General features: G+C 51.1%; 1 protein-coding gene across 5 annotated transcripts in view; it reads left to right on the forward strand.

Moving 5' to 3' along the window:
* Positions 1 to 16,988, forward strand: part of GFRA1 (GDNF family receptor alpha 1) — a 230,832-nt gene that overhangs the window by 206,307 nt on the left and 7,537 nt on the right. For all 5 annotated transcript variants that reach the window (XM_070057165.1, XM_070057166.1, XM_070057167.1 and 2 more), the window contains one exon: positions 16,788 to 16,841. In XM_070057165.1, coding sequence (XP_069913266.1) covers positions 16,788 to 16,841 — 54 coding nt within the window. The remainder of the gene's footprint in view (positions 1 to 16,787; positions 16,842 to 16,988) is intronic.

Here is a 16,988-nt window from a genome sequence, read left to right on the forward strand (position 1 = left end):
AGGAATTCCCATAACCCTTTCAAGTTCAAGTCATTAGAACGACTCACAGAGTTCAGGAAAGTGCTGTACTTAGGCCGACAGCTTTATTATAGAGAATGTGAATTGTACGCAGTCAAATGAAGAGATGGAAAGAGCAGGGTCGGTGGGGCAGGGGCTCTCAGTCGGAGCTTCTGTGCCCTCTCCCCATGGAATTAAAAAAAATTTTTTTAAGGTTTATTTATTCAAAAGGCAGATCAGCTCAGAGAGGGAGAGAGAGGGAGGGAGGGAAGGAGAGAGAAAAAGAGAGATCTTTCATCACCTGGTTTACTCCCCAAATGGCTACACCAGCCAAGTCTGGGTCAGGCCAAAGCCACAAGCCAGGAATCCCATGCAGGGGTCTCATGGGGGTGGCAGGGGCCCAAGTACTTGGGCCGTCATCTGCTGCCTTCCCAGGCACATTAGCAGGGAGCTGGATCAGAAGCAGAGTGGAGGACTTGAGCCAGTGCTCCAGTATGGGTTGCCAACATTGCAAGCCGTGGCTTAGCTCACTGTGGAGGAAGCCGACTGGCCCCAGCATGTCGCCCTGCGCTGTGTTCACCAGTCACGAGGCTCCACCAAGCTCAGTGTCCAAAGTTTTTATTGGTGTTTGATTGCATAGCCAGTATTAATTGAATCGCTGGCTCCAGGACTGAACACAGTCTCCTCCCCACTCTCTGGCCTCCTGTGGCTCAAAGTCCCCATGCTGTGACTGATCCATGGTTGGTTTTGTTGGTTTTGCTGACCCATGCACACCGGGCTGAACCAGGGGACCCAGGCATTACAAACGCACTCCTATTACTCTAGAAATTCTTTTTTTTTTTTTTTTTTTAAACAGGCAGAATGGACAGAGAGAGAGAGAAAGAGAGAGAAAGGTCTTCCTTTTGCCATTGGTTCACCCTCCAAGTGGCCGCTGCGGCCGGCATACCGCGCTGATCTGAAGGCAGGAGCCAGGTGCTTCTCCTGGTCTCCCATGGGGTGCAGGGACTAAGCACTTGGGCCATCCTCCAGTGCACTCCCCAGTCACAGCAGAGAGCTGGCCTGGAAGAAGAGCAACAGGGAAAGAATCCGGCGTCCTGACCGGGACTAGAACCTGGTGTGCTGGCGCCGCAAGGCAGAGGATTAGCCTATTGAGCTGCGGCGCCGGCCTCTAGAAATTCTTAGGATTTAGAGATTCTCTCTCTGGAACCAGGAACAAAAGCCAGTAGAAACCTTTACTGCACAACGCCTTATCAGAGCTGGTTGCTTTAAAATAGAATTTTAATTCTAACGCTCTACTGTGAAGCTTCCCCTAAGGGAGCTGGAATTTGGAGGCCTCACTTGGTTATCACTGGTCCCCTGCGTCCCACCTCAGCAGAGAAGTGCTCTGAGGGGCCTGAGTTAGGCCTTGCTTTAGGGGCCTGTTTTCCAGTGGCTTCTCTGGCCTCCTCTGCCAAGGTGCAGTAGACTGGAAAGGTGGAGTGGTGGTTTTGAGATGTGTTGAGAGGCAGCCCCTTCTCCATGGGAGTCACTCGCTGCCTCTGGCGTGTTTGCCATAGGCGGGCCGCACACCCCTCTGCCAGCCTTGGTGACTTCAGGGATGAGCGTTCAGTGGTAGCTCTTGGCTCTGAATGGGTCAGGCTTACCCATCGTTGGCACGGTTGGCATTTCGATTTGGGTAATTCCCTGTGACAGGGGTCTGCCCTGTACCCCCAGCCCCTTCTCTAGATGCCAGTAGCATTTTTCCCAGTTGTGACAACCAAATCTGTTTGCGACATTGCCCAATGTCCCTTGGGGACAAAACTGCCCCAACGTGGAAATCACTGCCCAAAGCCTCAAAGACTTACTTTTCCTTCCTCTAAGCTGCCGCCGCCTCAAATGAGAAGGAGCTAAGGGAAAGGAGAGAACACGATGCAGTGGCCCAAATCTTTGCCAGGTGGTACAGGAAAAACCTGGAGAGGCCTGCGGTTACTACTTATCTCAGCCCATTTGGGCTACAGAACAAACACCAGACTGGGTGGCTTAAGCCGTAGAAATGTGCCGCTCACGGTTCCAGAGGCTGGCAAGGCTAAGATCAAGGGGCAGGCAGATTGGGTTCTGGGTGGGGGCCGTCTTCTCCCTGTCTTGTGGAGGAGAAAAGGGTCTCTGGTGTCTCATCCTAAGGGTGCTGATGTCATCATGGGGCTCGAGCCTCAGGACCCCGCCTCCTAATACCATCTCATGGGGGGTTAGGGCTTCTGCATAGAAACTGGGGAGAGGCCGGCACCGCGGCTCACTAGGCTAATCCTCCATCTTGCGGCGCCGGCACACCGGGTTCTAGTCCCGGTCGGGGCGCCGGATTCTGTCCCGGTTGCCCCTCTTCCAGGCCAGCTCTCTGTTGTGGCCAGGGAGTGCAGTGGAGGATGGCCCAGGTGCTTGGGCCCTGCACCCCATGGGAGACCAGGAGAAGCACCTGGCTCCTGCCATCGGATCAGCGCGGTGCGCTGGCCTCAGCGCACCGACCGCGGCGGCCATTGGAGGGTGAACCAACGGCAAAAAGGAAGACCTTTCTCTCTGTCTCTCTCTCTCACTGTCCACTCTGCCTGTCAAAAAAAAAAAAAAAAGAAACTGGGGAGGGACACAGGGCTTCAGCACCCGTGTTGGGAAATTTCAGTCTTCCCCTGGCGACACCAGTGTACCGGTGATGGCCTCGGACAGTATCACAGGGGACATTGACTTAGGCTCACCACTGGCTCTCATCATTTGGGGACCTGCTGGAGTCTACAGCCTTCTAGGGCTCCGCACCGTCACCTTCTTGTGAGAGATAGTTGTTGGTTGGCTGGTTGGTTGCTTTTTTAGGCTTTGTGGGAAAGGACCACAGTAGATGGAAGTATTTAGACCAAATCCTGGGAGGTTCCTCCCACCTGGATCTGAGAAAGGGGGAGTTTCCAAGGGGTGGGATTGAGGACAAGAACAGTGCCATACATGTTAGCACTGAGTCCATAGCTCACACGCTGAATCCAATGACTGGAAACTTGGATGCCATTGCCTAGACCTTCAGTGGTCTTGGGGCTACATGTTTCCTGTGACATTTGGTTTATGGTCTTTGGCAGGGGGTTGGGGGACATCATTTCTGTGTGATACTGAATATTTTCTAGCACCCACTGTTGTGTGTGTCTCATTAAAAAAATATTTGAATCTTGGCTACACCTAGCATTTCCTTTGCATAATGCGCTCCTGCCTGGAGTGTGTTTGTTTTCAGGGAAAAATGAGCTGTGGGGGGTCTTCCCCTAGCAGAATCACTAAGCGGCACAGCCCTCCTCTGCCTCCCTCTGCCCGCCTGGAAGCCTCATGGCAGAGCTCTGGACCGGGCTGCCAAGTGGCCTCAGGGCCTTTGTGGTGGGCCCAGCTCCTCCCAGGGTGGAGAGACTGCCTTCCTCCAGCCTAAAGGCCTCGGCTCCAGGTGCCAGCAGATGAGCTCAGAGGGGAGCCAAGCATCCCAGATCCACCCACGCTCACCCTGGGAGCAAAGAGGCGGTTGTGGAAACTCTTTTTGGGGTAATTGCTGTTGCGCACTTCCAAAGCCCATCAGCCAGGAAAGTGCCAGAACTTGGAGCTCAAACTTGGAAGTTCCTCTGCTAAGGCTGCTGCTGTGTTCTCGGTTACGTACTCAAAGCCCACTGGAAGTGGAAGGCTTCAGGGTCTAACGGGCACCAGCCGTCACGTAGATAGCATCACACATGTAAGCGGCAGGTGCTTGGTAACTAAGCATCTCACTTTGGGCCCAACACAAAGAAACTGAGGCTAAATGGAGTTGCCAGTTGCCCTGATGTGTTCGTCACAGCACATCTGTATTGAAATGTCACACTGTATCCCGTGCAGTTGTGATGTGCCAGTTAAAAGCTGGGAACCCAGTCTCACTGGGGGGAGAGATTGTGGGAAAATGATCAGCGTAACTGCAAACCTTAATTCTCAGTGTCACCGATACGAGACCTTGAACATGGCTCTTGGTTAGTTGTGGGGTGCGAGGGACGTAGGGAGAGGCACCTGCCTCAAGACAAGCCGTTGCAGCAGCCTGCAGGGATCAGATGTGGGGCTGCCTGGAGCAGCTGTTAGCAGATGTGGACTCCTACACACTGAGTCCGGTAATGATGTCTTTGTGAGTGGCATGTCTGAGTTGTTGCCAACTTCGGTTCCACGTACAGTCAGGATACCAACTACTGTAATTTAGGCTTACTGTATCACCACTAAAGGGTTTTTGTAATTCACCTAAAAAGTTGTAATAGGCTTGAGCATCTTTGGTATAGTTTAATAATATAGCATTTTATGGCTGGCTGTAAAATTTCAGATTATAGTTTCAGCAATTGTGCAATTCTGTTTTATAGTTTAATAATTGTTCAGATGAAGGAGAGTATAAAGATCCTAAAAACCAATTTAATGACTTAGAAAAATAGCTTTTATCAGAATCTGCTGCTCACCTTCGGTGAACCCAGGTGTCACCTTTCCTACAAAGGCGGGTCATGGGATCTGTTTTTCTCAACCACAGCGTAGCTGTGTCCACAGTGCAGTGTCTGAGTTACAATTTTCTTCTCATTACTCCTTTCTCCTGCGTCTCCTCCAGCTGGAATAAACCTATTTGCCAAGCTCAAGGTAAACGGCATCCAGACCAGAGGAGCCTTGGGTCCAATAGGCAGTAAATTGGTTCTCCCAAGAAGGGTTTTCGTTTTTAGACAGCCCCTTAATCACACTGCCTCAACCCCAGCTCTTAATTCTAAAAACAGTCCCTTATTAACACCTGTGAATAACTCAGACCTCATCATTCTGTGGAATCATTGGCAAAAAGGAGAATGCTATGTTACATTTGAATTATATGTTGTCATTACAAACAATAAAAAAATTGTATGCCTATAGCCCTGGGAGAAGGCACTATCTTATATTAGCATTGACATTATAGCCCGTGTTATATTTCTGGAATTTTCCCAGGGGTGTGTTGTCCAATAGCTAAAGTCACTCAGAGATGGTCCTGGGCCAGGTACACATACAAGGTGACCTGTGTAGCTGTGGGGCACTCCATGGGGGAAATTTTGTCCCAAGCCCCTGGAGTGCAGTGAGATTCTTGAGAAGACTGGCTCTGGCTCAGAGCCCTGTTTCATTTACACAGAGATGGCCACCGAGGAAGCCCCGTGTGGCTGAGCTCTTTCCTCTCTGGAGTGCTGTCCAGAGACCTGAGACTCGTGACCCCTTACCACCCTGTGCTACAGGGTGGGTGGAGAACAGGGCTTTCCTGACGCCAGGGTCCTCTGGAGAGTGGAGGCAACACCGTGGATTATCCACAGGATACTAATTCCAGGATAAGTGGCTCCAGTAAAATCCAGAGCGTGATCATCTGTTGTGAGTGGGAAAGCCATGCGTTAGGGGGAAGCCAGGCGCGGGAAGCAATGGTTTGACCATGATTTGGCTCCTGAACTCAAGGAGGACTTTAAACCCTTGAGTCATAAGTTAATGCTGCTAACAGGGTGGACTCTTCATCCAGTTGTGGTCTTCAGGGGCTGGGCCTGGAAGGTGGGCCTTGGGTCCTTGGGGGTGTGCCCTCTGAAGGTAGCTCACTGTCTCTGTCCAGAGTTATGAAAGCTGAGTCAGGCCCAGCTTGCTGCCATCCTGCCTCCTCTCCACAAGTGTGGCTCCATTACTGTCTGCCCCCATCAGTAGGCAAACAGCGGGGCCACCCAGTCTTGGACTGCGAGCCTGCAGAACCCTGATCCTTCTTCATAGCTGAAATAGTATTTCCTTGCAGTAGCAGAAAGCTGCCTAACACAGTGTTGATTGTGCCGCATCTTGACAAAGGATCTTGTGAACAATTGGCCAACAGCAGATGGTTGGTTCTGAGTTGCTTTTTTTTTATTTATAAAAGAAAAAATGTTTAGGAGTTGTCCTGGAAGGCACTGAACAGCAGGCTTCTTGCTACAATGAAAAGCAAACCCTCCTGCAAAGTTGGTTGGAGAGTACTTTAATCTCTTTGATCCTTGGATTTGTCATCTGTGATATGGGAATGGTAAGCACTCTTGCCTGGGAGAGTGTAATAATTAAATCAAAATCCTTCAGCACAGTAACTCAGCTGCCGCACAGTAATCATTTTTATCATTATTTCTTTCTCCTGGGTGGTCTGTGCTGAGGGGGTCTTTGGTGACCTTTACCTTGAGATTCATCTGGGCAGTGGACTTGGACTTCATACAGGTGTGCTGCTTTGCAGAGATGGGCCTCCGATGGAACCAGCCGTTAATGATTAGCTATTTAAAATGATGCCTTCTCCTAAGCATCTCTCTTTGACCACTTTTCTCAAAGGATAACTTAAGGATGGGGATGGATAGAGTAGGCCTCCCTTGGTGCATTCTGGGGCAAACCATCAGGCCACCTGCTCCTGTGGTCCAGAGGGCAGAGAGGCCAGCCCATCAGAAGGATAGTAATTCAGCTGTTGGACAATTGCTTAACCCAATTGCTGGGTAATAAACATGCTTAATAAAAAGGAATAGGACGTCTGTACCGTCGTGGCTGTAAATATGCTCTCTTGCTCTGGGTAACCTATGAGACTACCTCTGAGCGCACTGAGATCGTGTGCTATAAATAAACCCATTTTCTTATATCCCCTACTGACCTGTTATCCTTTGGCCTTGTAACCAGCCACGCCTCCTTGAAGGCTGTGCCTTGTGCGATAAAATTCAACCAAAAGCTTCCCCCTCCCTGCACTTCACATCTCAGGCCTGAGAGGTGCCAGGTTCTCGATGAGAATGTCCAGCGAGGAATCTCAGGCTATGGCGCTGGGTGGATGTTTGGGGAGTTCTTCTCGGGTGGCTGTTCCCTGCATGGCCCATGGTCACGGGTACCTCAGCTGTGACAGGAAGTGCTCCTCTCCAGGGCTCTCAGGGGAGCAGAAACTGCCTGGTGTGGCCTTTGACCTCCCGTGGCAGCCACGTCTGCAGAGTTGCTTCTGGTTTCAGGGTGAGGCTTGGCAGGACCCTGGTGCTCTGTCCCCTCTGTCAGTCTGTGTCCTGGTTCTAGACTGCCTGAAGTGGCTCTGTGTGTGACCCCAAGCTCTTATTTATTTTAAAGATTTATTTATTTGAAAGGCAGAATAACAGAGGGAGGGAAGGAGGGGAAGAGGGAGAGGGAGAGAGAGAGAGAGAGATCCATCTTTAATCAGCTGGTTCACTCTCCAAATGGCCTCAACTGCTGGGGATGGGCCAGGCTAAAGCCAAGAGCCTAGAACTCCACCTGGCTCTCCCATGTGACTAGCAGCACCCTAAGGACTTGGGCCCCATCTTCTGCTGCTTTCCCAAGTGCATCAGCAGGGAGCTGAATCAGAAATGGAGCAGCTGGGACTCGAACCAGCACCCCTATGGGATATGGACATTATAGGTGGCAGTCTAACCCACTGCACCACAACGCCAGGCCCTGATCCCGAGCTTATTACCACATCTTAAAACCTTCCTTATCTTGTTAGCAGGATGATGAGAGCTATTTCAGAGGGCTGATGCAAGGATTGTGAGGGGTAACGATTAGAACTTACGGCTAGGAGTCAGTATGCGTGGGTGTTGAAGTGAGATTGACTGGGTTCAAATCTCAGCACACTCCTGGCTGAGGAAACTCGGGAAAGTCACAGCCTCTCCTAACCCCTCTGTGTTCCCCATCTGTGCCAAAGGGAAGTGCCTCCCCCAGTCACCAGGAGCATTTGGTAAAATGAAGATGGGCCCGTCGTCAGTGGCGGCTGTCAGGAACATTAGTGCTTGGTCATCATCGTTAATCTACTTGGGTTTCCCATGTTTTCAAGGCTATTTTTCTCTGGTGACAAAAAGCATATATTTTTAAAATAAGATGTGGTTTTTTTTGGTAGCACCAAGAGTGCTCCATCTCCACAGCCACAGGGTGAACAAAAGCCCTGCCTGCAGCTCGTGGAGTTTTCTATCAAAGCTTAGCCGCCGCCATAAGTCACAGAACCATTACGGAGCCGCACTCAGCCGCCCATAAATGCATGGGAGAATGAGGGGCTTAATAAATATTATCTGATGGTGGTGAGGATGCGTGGCTGATGAGACAGGCTTCATGCACTTCTCATCAGGGCCAGCGATGAATCTTTTCTGTTGCTTCTGCACATTTGCATTTCCTTGCCAGGCAGTCCCTCCTCCTCGTCTTTACCCTATCACAGCTGAATATTCGCACTACAGCACACCCTCCACCCCCACCCGGAGCCGTCATTTGCACGTTGTTTGGCATCATCTTATTGTTAATTGGGCATAATTTTCTAAATTACAGCGCCTAATTGCTTCTTGTCTGAATATTTTACTAATCAAGCAAGTTAACCATGAACGAACACATGCCATTCTCTGGTGTATTTTGCAACTTGAGTTTGTCCCAACGTGAGGAAAGGCAAAGGAAGATGTAAGAGGATCATGACAAGACGACAGCCCGGCCAGAGCACCCTGTTAAGCTCCATGCTGTAGACAGTGCCTGAACACAGTGCTTTTTACCATCCTGCCATTAGTGTTAAATTACAAGTGAGGGCTGTCGGCATCCTTTTATGCTGGGCTGGAGACGGACAGGGAAGCCCCGGGGACTGCTGAGCTAATGGAGGATTGTTGATGCAGCTTACTGCCCTGTGTCTCTTTCATTGCATCCATGTTTAAATCCCAGCGGTCACAGAAGACCACGAGCTGGTTCTGAACTTGATGCTCACTTGCCCGGGGAGCCTACAGTTTTACCTTTCCCACTCTTGCTGCCATCCAAAATTGACCAGAGACCGTCCAGCATCTGGGAGATTATCAACAGCAACCTGAATGTTATATGGACATCCATGTAGAGTATTACACTGGATTCTCTCAACAACCTACTGTTTAGACAGAGGGACGGGAGTATTAGAGCCAAGCTGATGGTTGAAACCGCAGGTTTAGAACCTGTCTGGTCTAAGTTCTTTTTCACCCTATTTATCAACCAACTTCTAAGCTGTAGGCAAAGCTCGCTACAGAAGCTGTTACTCTGCAGCCGTAACTGCTGATGCACAAGGCCCATGTTATGCACCAAGCAAGCAGGTTTCCCCTCTCCCCTCTGGAGAATGCAGGCTTTCAGGAGTCAAGTGTGTGTGTGCTCAGACTTTTTGTGCTGGTCGTTTGGTATTTTGCTGCTGTCATCTAATTAAACATTATATGAATGATTATACTAGGGACATTAAATAGCATAATTGGTTCAATGAAAACTAAGCAGCATACATTTCAAAAAATTACAAAAAAAAGCGGCTGGCGCCGCGGCTCACTGGGCTAATCCTCCGCCTTGCGGAGCCGGCACACCGGGTTCTAGTCCCGGTCGGGGCGCCGGATTCTGTCCCGGTTGCCCCTCTTCCAGGCCAGCTCTCTGCTGTGGCCAGGGAGTGCAGTGGAGGATGGCCCAAGTGCTTGGGCCCTGCACCCCATGGGAGACCAGGAGGAAGCACCTGGCTCCTGCCTTCAGATCAGCACAGTGCGCCGGCCGCAGCGCGCCAGCCGTGGCGGCCATTGGAGGGTGAACCAACGGCAAAAGGAGGACCTTTCTGTCTCTCTCTCTCACTATCCACTCTGCCTGTCTTAAAAAAAAAAAAAAAAAAAAAGCCCTTGGATTAGCTGTGGGTGAGACAACTGTAGAAGAAAGATTATAAAAATGTAGAGAATCTGCATGGAGCTTCCTGTCGGTGTCCAACAAGTGTCACCTCGGTTTTAAAGGAACTGAACCTGGGGATGGTAGACCATGAATCACAGGTTTAGTTTACGTGAGACACAGCACAGGAACGCCCACTGGTAGTCTCTTTAAAAATGGTGACCTTGGTCATATGGCCAAAGATCAGTAAATTAATGGCAGTTAGATTTTCAACTGAAGTTTCATACAAGTGTGCCCCTTCCAGGCGATTTCTCTGTCGCTGCCCGATTGACCACCATGGGCCCAGTCTGATCAGGTCCAGGAAGAGAGGGTCTGCTCCAAGCTTGGTGCTCAGCTCAAACTAAATCACACAGTTAAACTCGGACTGCCCCATGGACATGAGGATTCAAAGATCTTCTAGATTCTAGGGCATGTGTCCAGGTCACCTTCAAGGCTACGACCTCTGCATCCCCATCTGGCACTGCACGTGTGGTGCTGGAGGCCCCACCTATATTTCCCAACCTGGGTGTGAACCATGCTTCCTCCAGGTAAGGAAGCGAATGCAAGCCCTTGGAAGCCCACCTCCATTTTCTGACCAGGCTCAACCAGCCCAGACTAACAAAGCTGGCCCCTGGCACACTTCCTGAGACCCACACAGAGTGAAATATCTCTACAAGGACATTTTAGAGTTTAATGTAATGAGAACCTTTTGGCTACGGTTCAGGCAACACAAAGGGAACAACAGTCTGGGGGAAGTAGGTGGAGGAGGCCTGCAGAGAAGGTCCCCAGAGACACAGCCAGCCCAGCTCCCCCTTGCTCTTACCACGGCCCCTGTTCCCTGCCTGGCTCATGCCAGGGTCCAGGGATCTTGGCCGAATTCAATTTGAAGGAAACGGATCCCTCCTGTCTGCCTCCCAGACTCTGAAAAACAAATGCCCAATCCCGGCACTCCGAGCCGGCCCAACCGATGTGTGCGCTGGTTTTCCGCAGCCCATCGCACTGCACGTGATCCAGACTGGTGATTACAAGCTGTGCTACCAAGTTTATAGGAAAAGCACATCACCACGGAGATGCGTTTCAAGACGGTGGCAGGGATTGTGGAAAAGCTGGCCAGCAATAAACCTCGGTGCTCCTCGAAGTTAACAGACAAAACCTGAAAAGCTGCAGAGTCGGAGACCCTGGAACACTGGGCAGACCCCCAGGCTGTAGCTTGGATTCACTCGCAGGCAGCGGCAGCTTTTTCCTTTTTTTTTTTAATGTGCAGAAATTACTTAGGGCAAATATGCATCAAGTCTGTAATAGAACTGTTATATAGTAAGCACTCCCCATAAAAGCCTATAATCAGGTGAATTTGATTAAAGCACACGGCGGGGGGGGGGGGGGATTCCGAAGCAAGTGGTTCTGCTCAGTTATCCTCAGAATTAGGCGCACACCCTCTTCCCTGTGTTTTGTCTTACAAAGAAACCTCAGATGCAGAGATTGAAATTGAGAAACGGCTTCGGGTGTTCCAGACTTTTGCTTCTGGACTGTTTTTGGGAAGAACTCATGCAGTGGCTTCCCCTAGCAGAGGTCCAATTTATGCCGCAGAAGGGACTCGTATGCTAATAAACCGGTATTGACAAGTGTGATAGATGTCGCAAGGTACTTAGTGAGCGCTGCATAGCAAAGTTGATTGCATTTTACAGTCTGTGTATTTCTCTGTTTATTGCTTGTATTCTGTCATTAAGCAAACAGGTTCCTAATATAGCAAATCTCTCTAATCAGTAAAGCAAGGGAGAAAAGAACCAGAGCCTCATTAATTAGGACTCGTTGGCTGCAGCCTGGACAGTCTGTTGCTATTGGATTGGGCAGCTTCCTCTGGTTTTATTTTCTGGAGGTAGAGCAGAAAACGGTTTTTTCTTATGCACGGAGGAGAGCAGAGAAATGTTCCATGCCCTGCTGGCTGACAGCTGCCTAAAAACTCGAGATGAAACACTGGCTTCCCTGCAGAAACGGAGTCCTGGGGCAGCAGAGGCCAGGCTCTGGGCTGGGTGTGCTTTTAAGTCTCTGATTCCATAAAACAGCAAATGTGCTACTCAGGAGCCTGACCCGTCCCCACGGCTGCCGAGAGCCTGCTGTGGGCAGAACCAGGGCGGGGACTGGGCTGAGTGCTGAGAAGTGGGTATGTGTCTGTGTGTTCTACCCAGGGAAGCCCTGGGCACCAGGGCCAGCTTTCCCAATGCTAATCACTGGGTAAAAAGCAGGAGAGGCACCACTCTGACTCCAGGTAGCAGAGGTTAACAGCATCTAATGCATTTATTAACCCTCTGGTGCCGGGGCCTGGCGTGGTCTGGCCCCACAATGACAGTGCCCTGGAAATTCTATTATGTGACGTGCCTGGACTTGCGGATAACCGCCAGTGACAGTTTTATAACACAAGAGCAGCAGCTGCGGGAGTGACAAGGCGTGTGAAGTGCCTCAGGCACAGGTTTCCTTGGTTTGCTAGAATGTGGGGAAGGTTTGGGCCCAGGCTTCTCCAGGGCTCCCCCCACCTTCCCATTCTCAAGATGCAAACCGCGAGGTCCTGTGTTTGTTGGTGGCGATTTCACCATCTCAGAACGTCTCCCGCATCAGCAGTGAGGATGCATACACTTTTTGTGAGATGAAATGATTCACTTTATCAATATATTGTAACAGTGATTCGAGTAGACTTTTAGAAAAAAAATCCTTTTTTAAAAAGATTTATTTATTTGCAAGTTAGACTTACACAGAGAGAGGAGAGGCAGAGAGAGAGGTCTTCCATCCTCTGGTTCACTCCCCAATTGGCCGCAATGGCCGGAGCTGCGCCGATCTGAAGCCAGGAGCTTCCTCCAGGTCTCCCACGTGGGTGCAGGGGCCCAAGGACTTGGGCCATCTTCTGCTGCTTTCCCAGGCCATAGCAGAGAGCTGCATCAGACGTGGAGCAGCTGGGTCTTGAACCGGTGCCCATATGGGATGCTGGCACTGCAGGCCAGAGCATTAACCTGCTGTACCACAGTGCCGGCCCCATAGCCTCACCTCTTTTTAAGACATAGTAGAGATTTGGTGTCCAGAAAGGTGGGGCAGGCTGAGGGCTGTGTTGGGTCCCTCCTACCCCGTCATTAGCTGAGCCCTGTGCCAACACTTCCGTGTTACAGCCCAGCCCTGGAAGGGGCGCTTCCAGATTCTGACTCCATGTGCCTTACAAAGTCTCAGAAGTTGGTTTGCTGTTTCATTTTCCTGGGGCCATCCCAATTCTCAACAACCAAGGCAAGGTTTGCAGTATGCAAGCGGTCCTTGGAGCGACCATTGCGAGGGGATGGGGGAAGCCCTGTAACTTTGTGTCTTTGCATTTACCATACCTGGCTTGCAAGACACAGTGATAGCTTGATGGTGTTTTCAGAAATGCCTTTCAAGTGTGGACACAACAGGTTTGTCAGCTGACTTGGGCTTGAAGACCCAGATGTTCTTATGTAGGCGCCTACCCTTCAGGCGTCCCTGGGGACTTCCACAGGGTCCAAGACTCAAGAGCATGCAGCGGGCCGGCAGCAGCCGGGTCTGAATCCAGGGCCCGCTCTCCACCTGTGGCATACGCTGTTGGGCCCCATGCTGTCCCAGCTGCCAATTTTCCACCTGTAGTGCACACTGTCCAGTCCAGGCAGCAGAATCCACACTGGCCTGCCTCTCACTGGAGTGAAGTTTTTAAAGCTCTCCCTTGCGCGTGCAGTCCTTTGATTCTGGAACCGCCGTGCCACCTGCCACTTCCGCCCCCGGGAACATTGCCCTTCACCTGCTGCTCAGACTCACGGCCCGCGGTGGCCGCTACATCACGGCACGTTCCCGGGTACCGCGTCCTCGCGGGAGAAAGCTTGTGAACACGTGTAAGCAGGGCCTCAGAGACCTGGCTGTGGGCTTCTAGTCTCTGGAGTGCCCCGTGCCTCTGAGGGGTAGGGAGATGTTGCACAGGAGAACAGGTGTTTTCCCAGAGCATCCACAGGGCCTGGCTGCCCCTCCTTCCCTGGACTCAGCCCCTGTCAGGTTATACCAACCTGAGTGGCCCTCTGGGCAAGGAGAGCTGGGGGACTGCTGCCCTGGCTTTGCTCAGGCCCCTGGGGCTGCAGGGAAGCAAGGCCAGAAGGTGCCCCTTTTCTGCACAGAGAGGCCAACGGGCTGCCCCTTTGAAGAAATAAGAGCCCAGACACCTCCTGGACTTGGAGCTGGGCTAATGCATTTTCCTGTGTCATAGTCATTCCCGGATACAGAGTGAGACCCTCGGGGATTAAGGAGGGCTCAGAAATCTGCCTTCTCCAGGGCATGGCTGGAAGCCCCTTCACCATCCTTTACTAATGGCGGAGTTGTTAGCCGTTCTACCAGTGCTGGAGCAGGTTCCTGGGGTGACTGAGAAGCATAGCTAGTGAGGGTCCCAGATGGTGCAGACGGCAGGTGAACCCTGCCTGCGGGCGCTCACCACAGTGTATGTGGCCGGGTGGAGGCCTCCCCTCGGAGCCTGCTGTGGTCCAGACGCAGAGGCGCAGCTTGACAGTGACTAGAAGTTCCGAAGGCACCTGCAGGCATACCGCACCCCAGTCTGGAGGTCACGCTGCCTTCTCTGTGTGCTTTAGCGAATGTGTTTGTTATACAAAGGATCTTAGCAAGTTCCTGTCTTTTGTAGATGACGGCTTAGGAAAGGCCGAATGTGACGTTTTAGGGCCATTTGGGTGTCTGGGCACAACTCCAATCTTGAACAGAAATAAACCATGTGAAGTTGTCCACATTGTTCTCTGGAGGGAGCAGGAGACCAGAGTCACTGTTCATAAAGAAGTAGGCTCGTGGGTCGGGCTCAACTCCTCTCTGGACCTTCCATGTGACATTTAGTGACCTTTGAACAGCTCTGGGATGCCGCCCAGTGCCTTACTTTTGATGCCTGTTTAAAGGTTTCTACTTCATAGGCACAGCTGCCATATGCAAATACAGGCAAAGATGAGGATGCTGCCCCCCGAGGAGTGGGATGGTAAGGAATTACACGGTGTTGAACCTGCTGTCATTTTCAGTGAGTTGCAAGCGCCTTGCCGTGGGTGCCACCTCACACAGCTGGCTGTCCAGCTCCTCCTCGATTCAGGTGTGATGCCTACCCAGGCCTCGTCCTGAGGGCGACAGCGAGGTGGGGGTGTCACAGGCGTTCCTTGGGTGGACCTGGGAGGAGGTAGAGCCTTGGGGAAACACCATGGTGCAGAAGGGAGCGCATTTTCACCCAAGCAATGCAGACTTGGTCTGCATCCTCACTCTACACGTAGATTGCTGTGTGACCTTGGATAAGTCACTCCCCTGGGCTCTGATTGCTTTTCTTGGTAAAACAAAAAGGTTTGTACTGGGCCAGCCATTTTCACTAGTGTTTCCGTGGTCATTATTTGAGCAATGAAACCTTCTCTTCAACGAAATCTCAGGCAGAGGCCCCGTCGATGGTGGCTCCAGTTAAGAGGATTTACCAGGAGCTCAAAGTTTCCAGAACCAAGCTCCTTTGCAGCTTTCCCAGGGGCAGATTTCAAGGTGTAGGACTGGGGTCTGTAATGGCCTGTGAGGTTCATCCAGGCACCCATCCGCAACAACCCGTGTCTTAGTGCCCAGTGAGTGGCTTACTCAGGAGGGTAGAGTTCCCCCAGCCCAGGGACTATGTTGTCTTTGTTTGCCATATTCTGCCCAGTGTTGGAAAATGGGAGCATGGTAGGTGTTTGGTCACTTATTTATTCATTGCTCTAGTTAGCAAAGAAGCTTCAAGAAGGCCCCTCTCTAGTTAACTAATCAATGGTGATTAAAAATAGTTTTTATTTATTTGAAAGCTGGAGTGACAGAGGGAGAGAGCTTCCATCCTGATTCCTTCCCTAAATGCCCTTCAACAGCCAGGGAGAGGCCAGATGGAAGCCAGGATCTCCACCAGGCTCTCCAACATGGGTGGCAGAAACCCAAGTACTTATGCTATCATCTGCTGCCTCGCAGGCACACTGGCAAGAAGCTGAACCCGAAAGTGCAGCTGCTGGCATTAGAACAAGGCACACTGATATGGGGCACAGGTGTCCCAAGTGGTGGCTTAATCATTACCCCCCCATACCTGCCCATGAGTGGGTATTGTCACTGCAACATTTTTAAGTAGGAGGAGACGCCTCCCAAAATCAACGTTCAGAAATATAACCAGGTGAACAGAAATTTTTCATTAGTAATCTAATGCTGCCTCTACTGCCCCTACAGAAGCCATGGTTAGCTCCTAAGCTTTTGAAACAAGGAAGGTCCTAATTGAGGTATGGCACAGTGAGTAGCAGGTTTTGAAGACTTGGTATGAAAAAACAAAATGTAAATTGTCTTATTAAAAATATTTAGATTGGGGCTGGCCCCATGGCTCACTAGGCTAATCCTCCGCCTTGCGGCGCTGGCACACCGGGTTCTAGTCCCAGTTGGGGCGCCAGATTCTGTCCTGGTTGCTCCTCTTCCAGTCCAGCTCTCTGCTGTGGCCCGGGGAAGGCAGTGGAGGATGGCCCGAGTGCTTGGGCCTTGCACCCCATGGGAGACCAGGAGGAAGCTCCTGGTTTCGGTGCTTCGTAGCAGCCACTTGGGGGGTGAACCAACAGAAAAAGGAAGACCTTTCTGTCTCTCACTGTCTAACTCTGCCTGTCAAAAAGAAATTTAGATTGGGACCTGCGCTGTCGTATAGCAGGTAAAGCCCCTGCCTACAATACCGGCATCCCATATGGGCACCGGTCCTTGTCCTGGCTACTCTACATCCAATCCAGCTCCCTGCTCATGTGCCTGAGAAGGCAGTGGGGGATGGCCCAAGTACTTAGGACTCTGCACCCATGGGCTTTGGCCCAGCCCAGCCCCAGTCGTGGCTATTTGGAGAGTGAACCAGTGGATGAAAGATCTCTCTCTCCAACTTAGATTGATTCCATGTGGAAATGAGACTATACCGGGATAAGTAAAATATGTTGTGAAAATTGACTTCACGTGTTCTTTATTAGGCTGCTACTAGAAGACTGTAAATTATACAGGAGGCTCACCGTGGGGCTCGCGTACTTACTGGATAGCACTGCGCCGAACGTTGATTAATGGGTCGCCGGTAATTGCTCTTCCCCTGTTATGTTTGAGTCTTTCATTTTCTTGTCTTTCCGCAGGCACAGAAGTTGAAATCCAATGTGTCAGGCAGCACCCACCTCTGCCTCTCTGATGTAAGTTGTGTTTCTTTTTGAGTCTCTGGGTCCCTGGAGGCAGAGGAGGAGAGAAAGTGTTCAAAGACAAAAAGGTCTCCAGTCCCGAGAAGGCTGAGCCCCGCCCACTCTGTGTCCACTGGCCCTTTGTGCAAGGTGCAGGTTTTG

The sequence above is a fragment of the Oryctolagus cuniculus genome, chromosome 15, assembly GCF_964237555.1.
Source record: "Oryctolagus cuniculus chromosome 15, mOryCun1.1, whole genome shotgun sequence".
Taxonomy (NCBI): Eukaryota; Metazoa; Chordata; class Mammalia; order Lagomorpha; family Leporidae; genus Oryctolagus; species Oryctolagus cuniculus.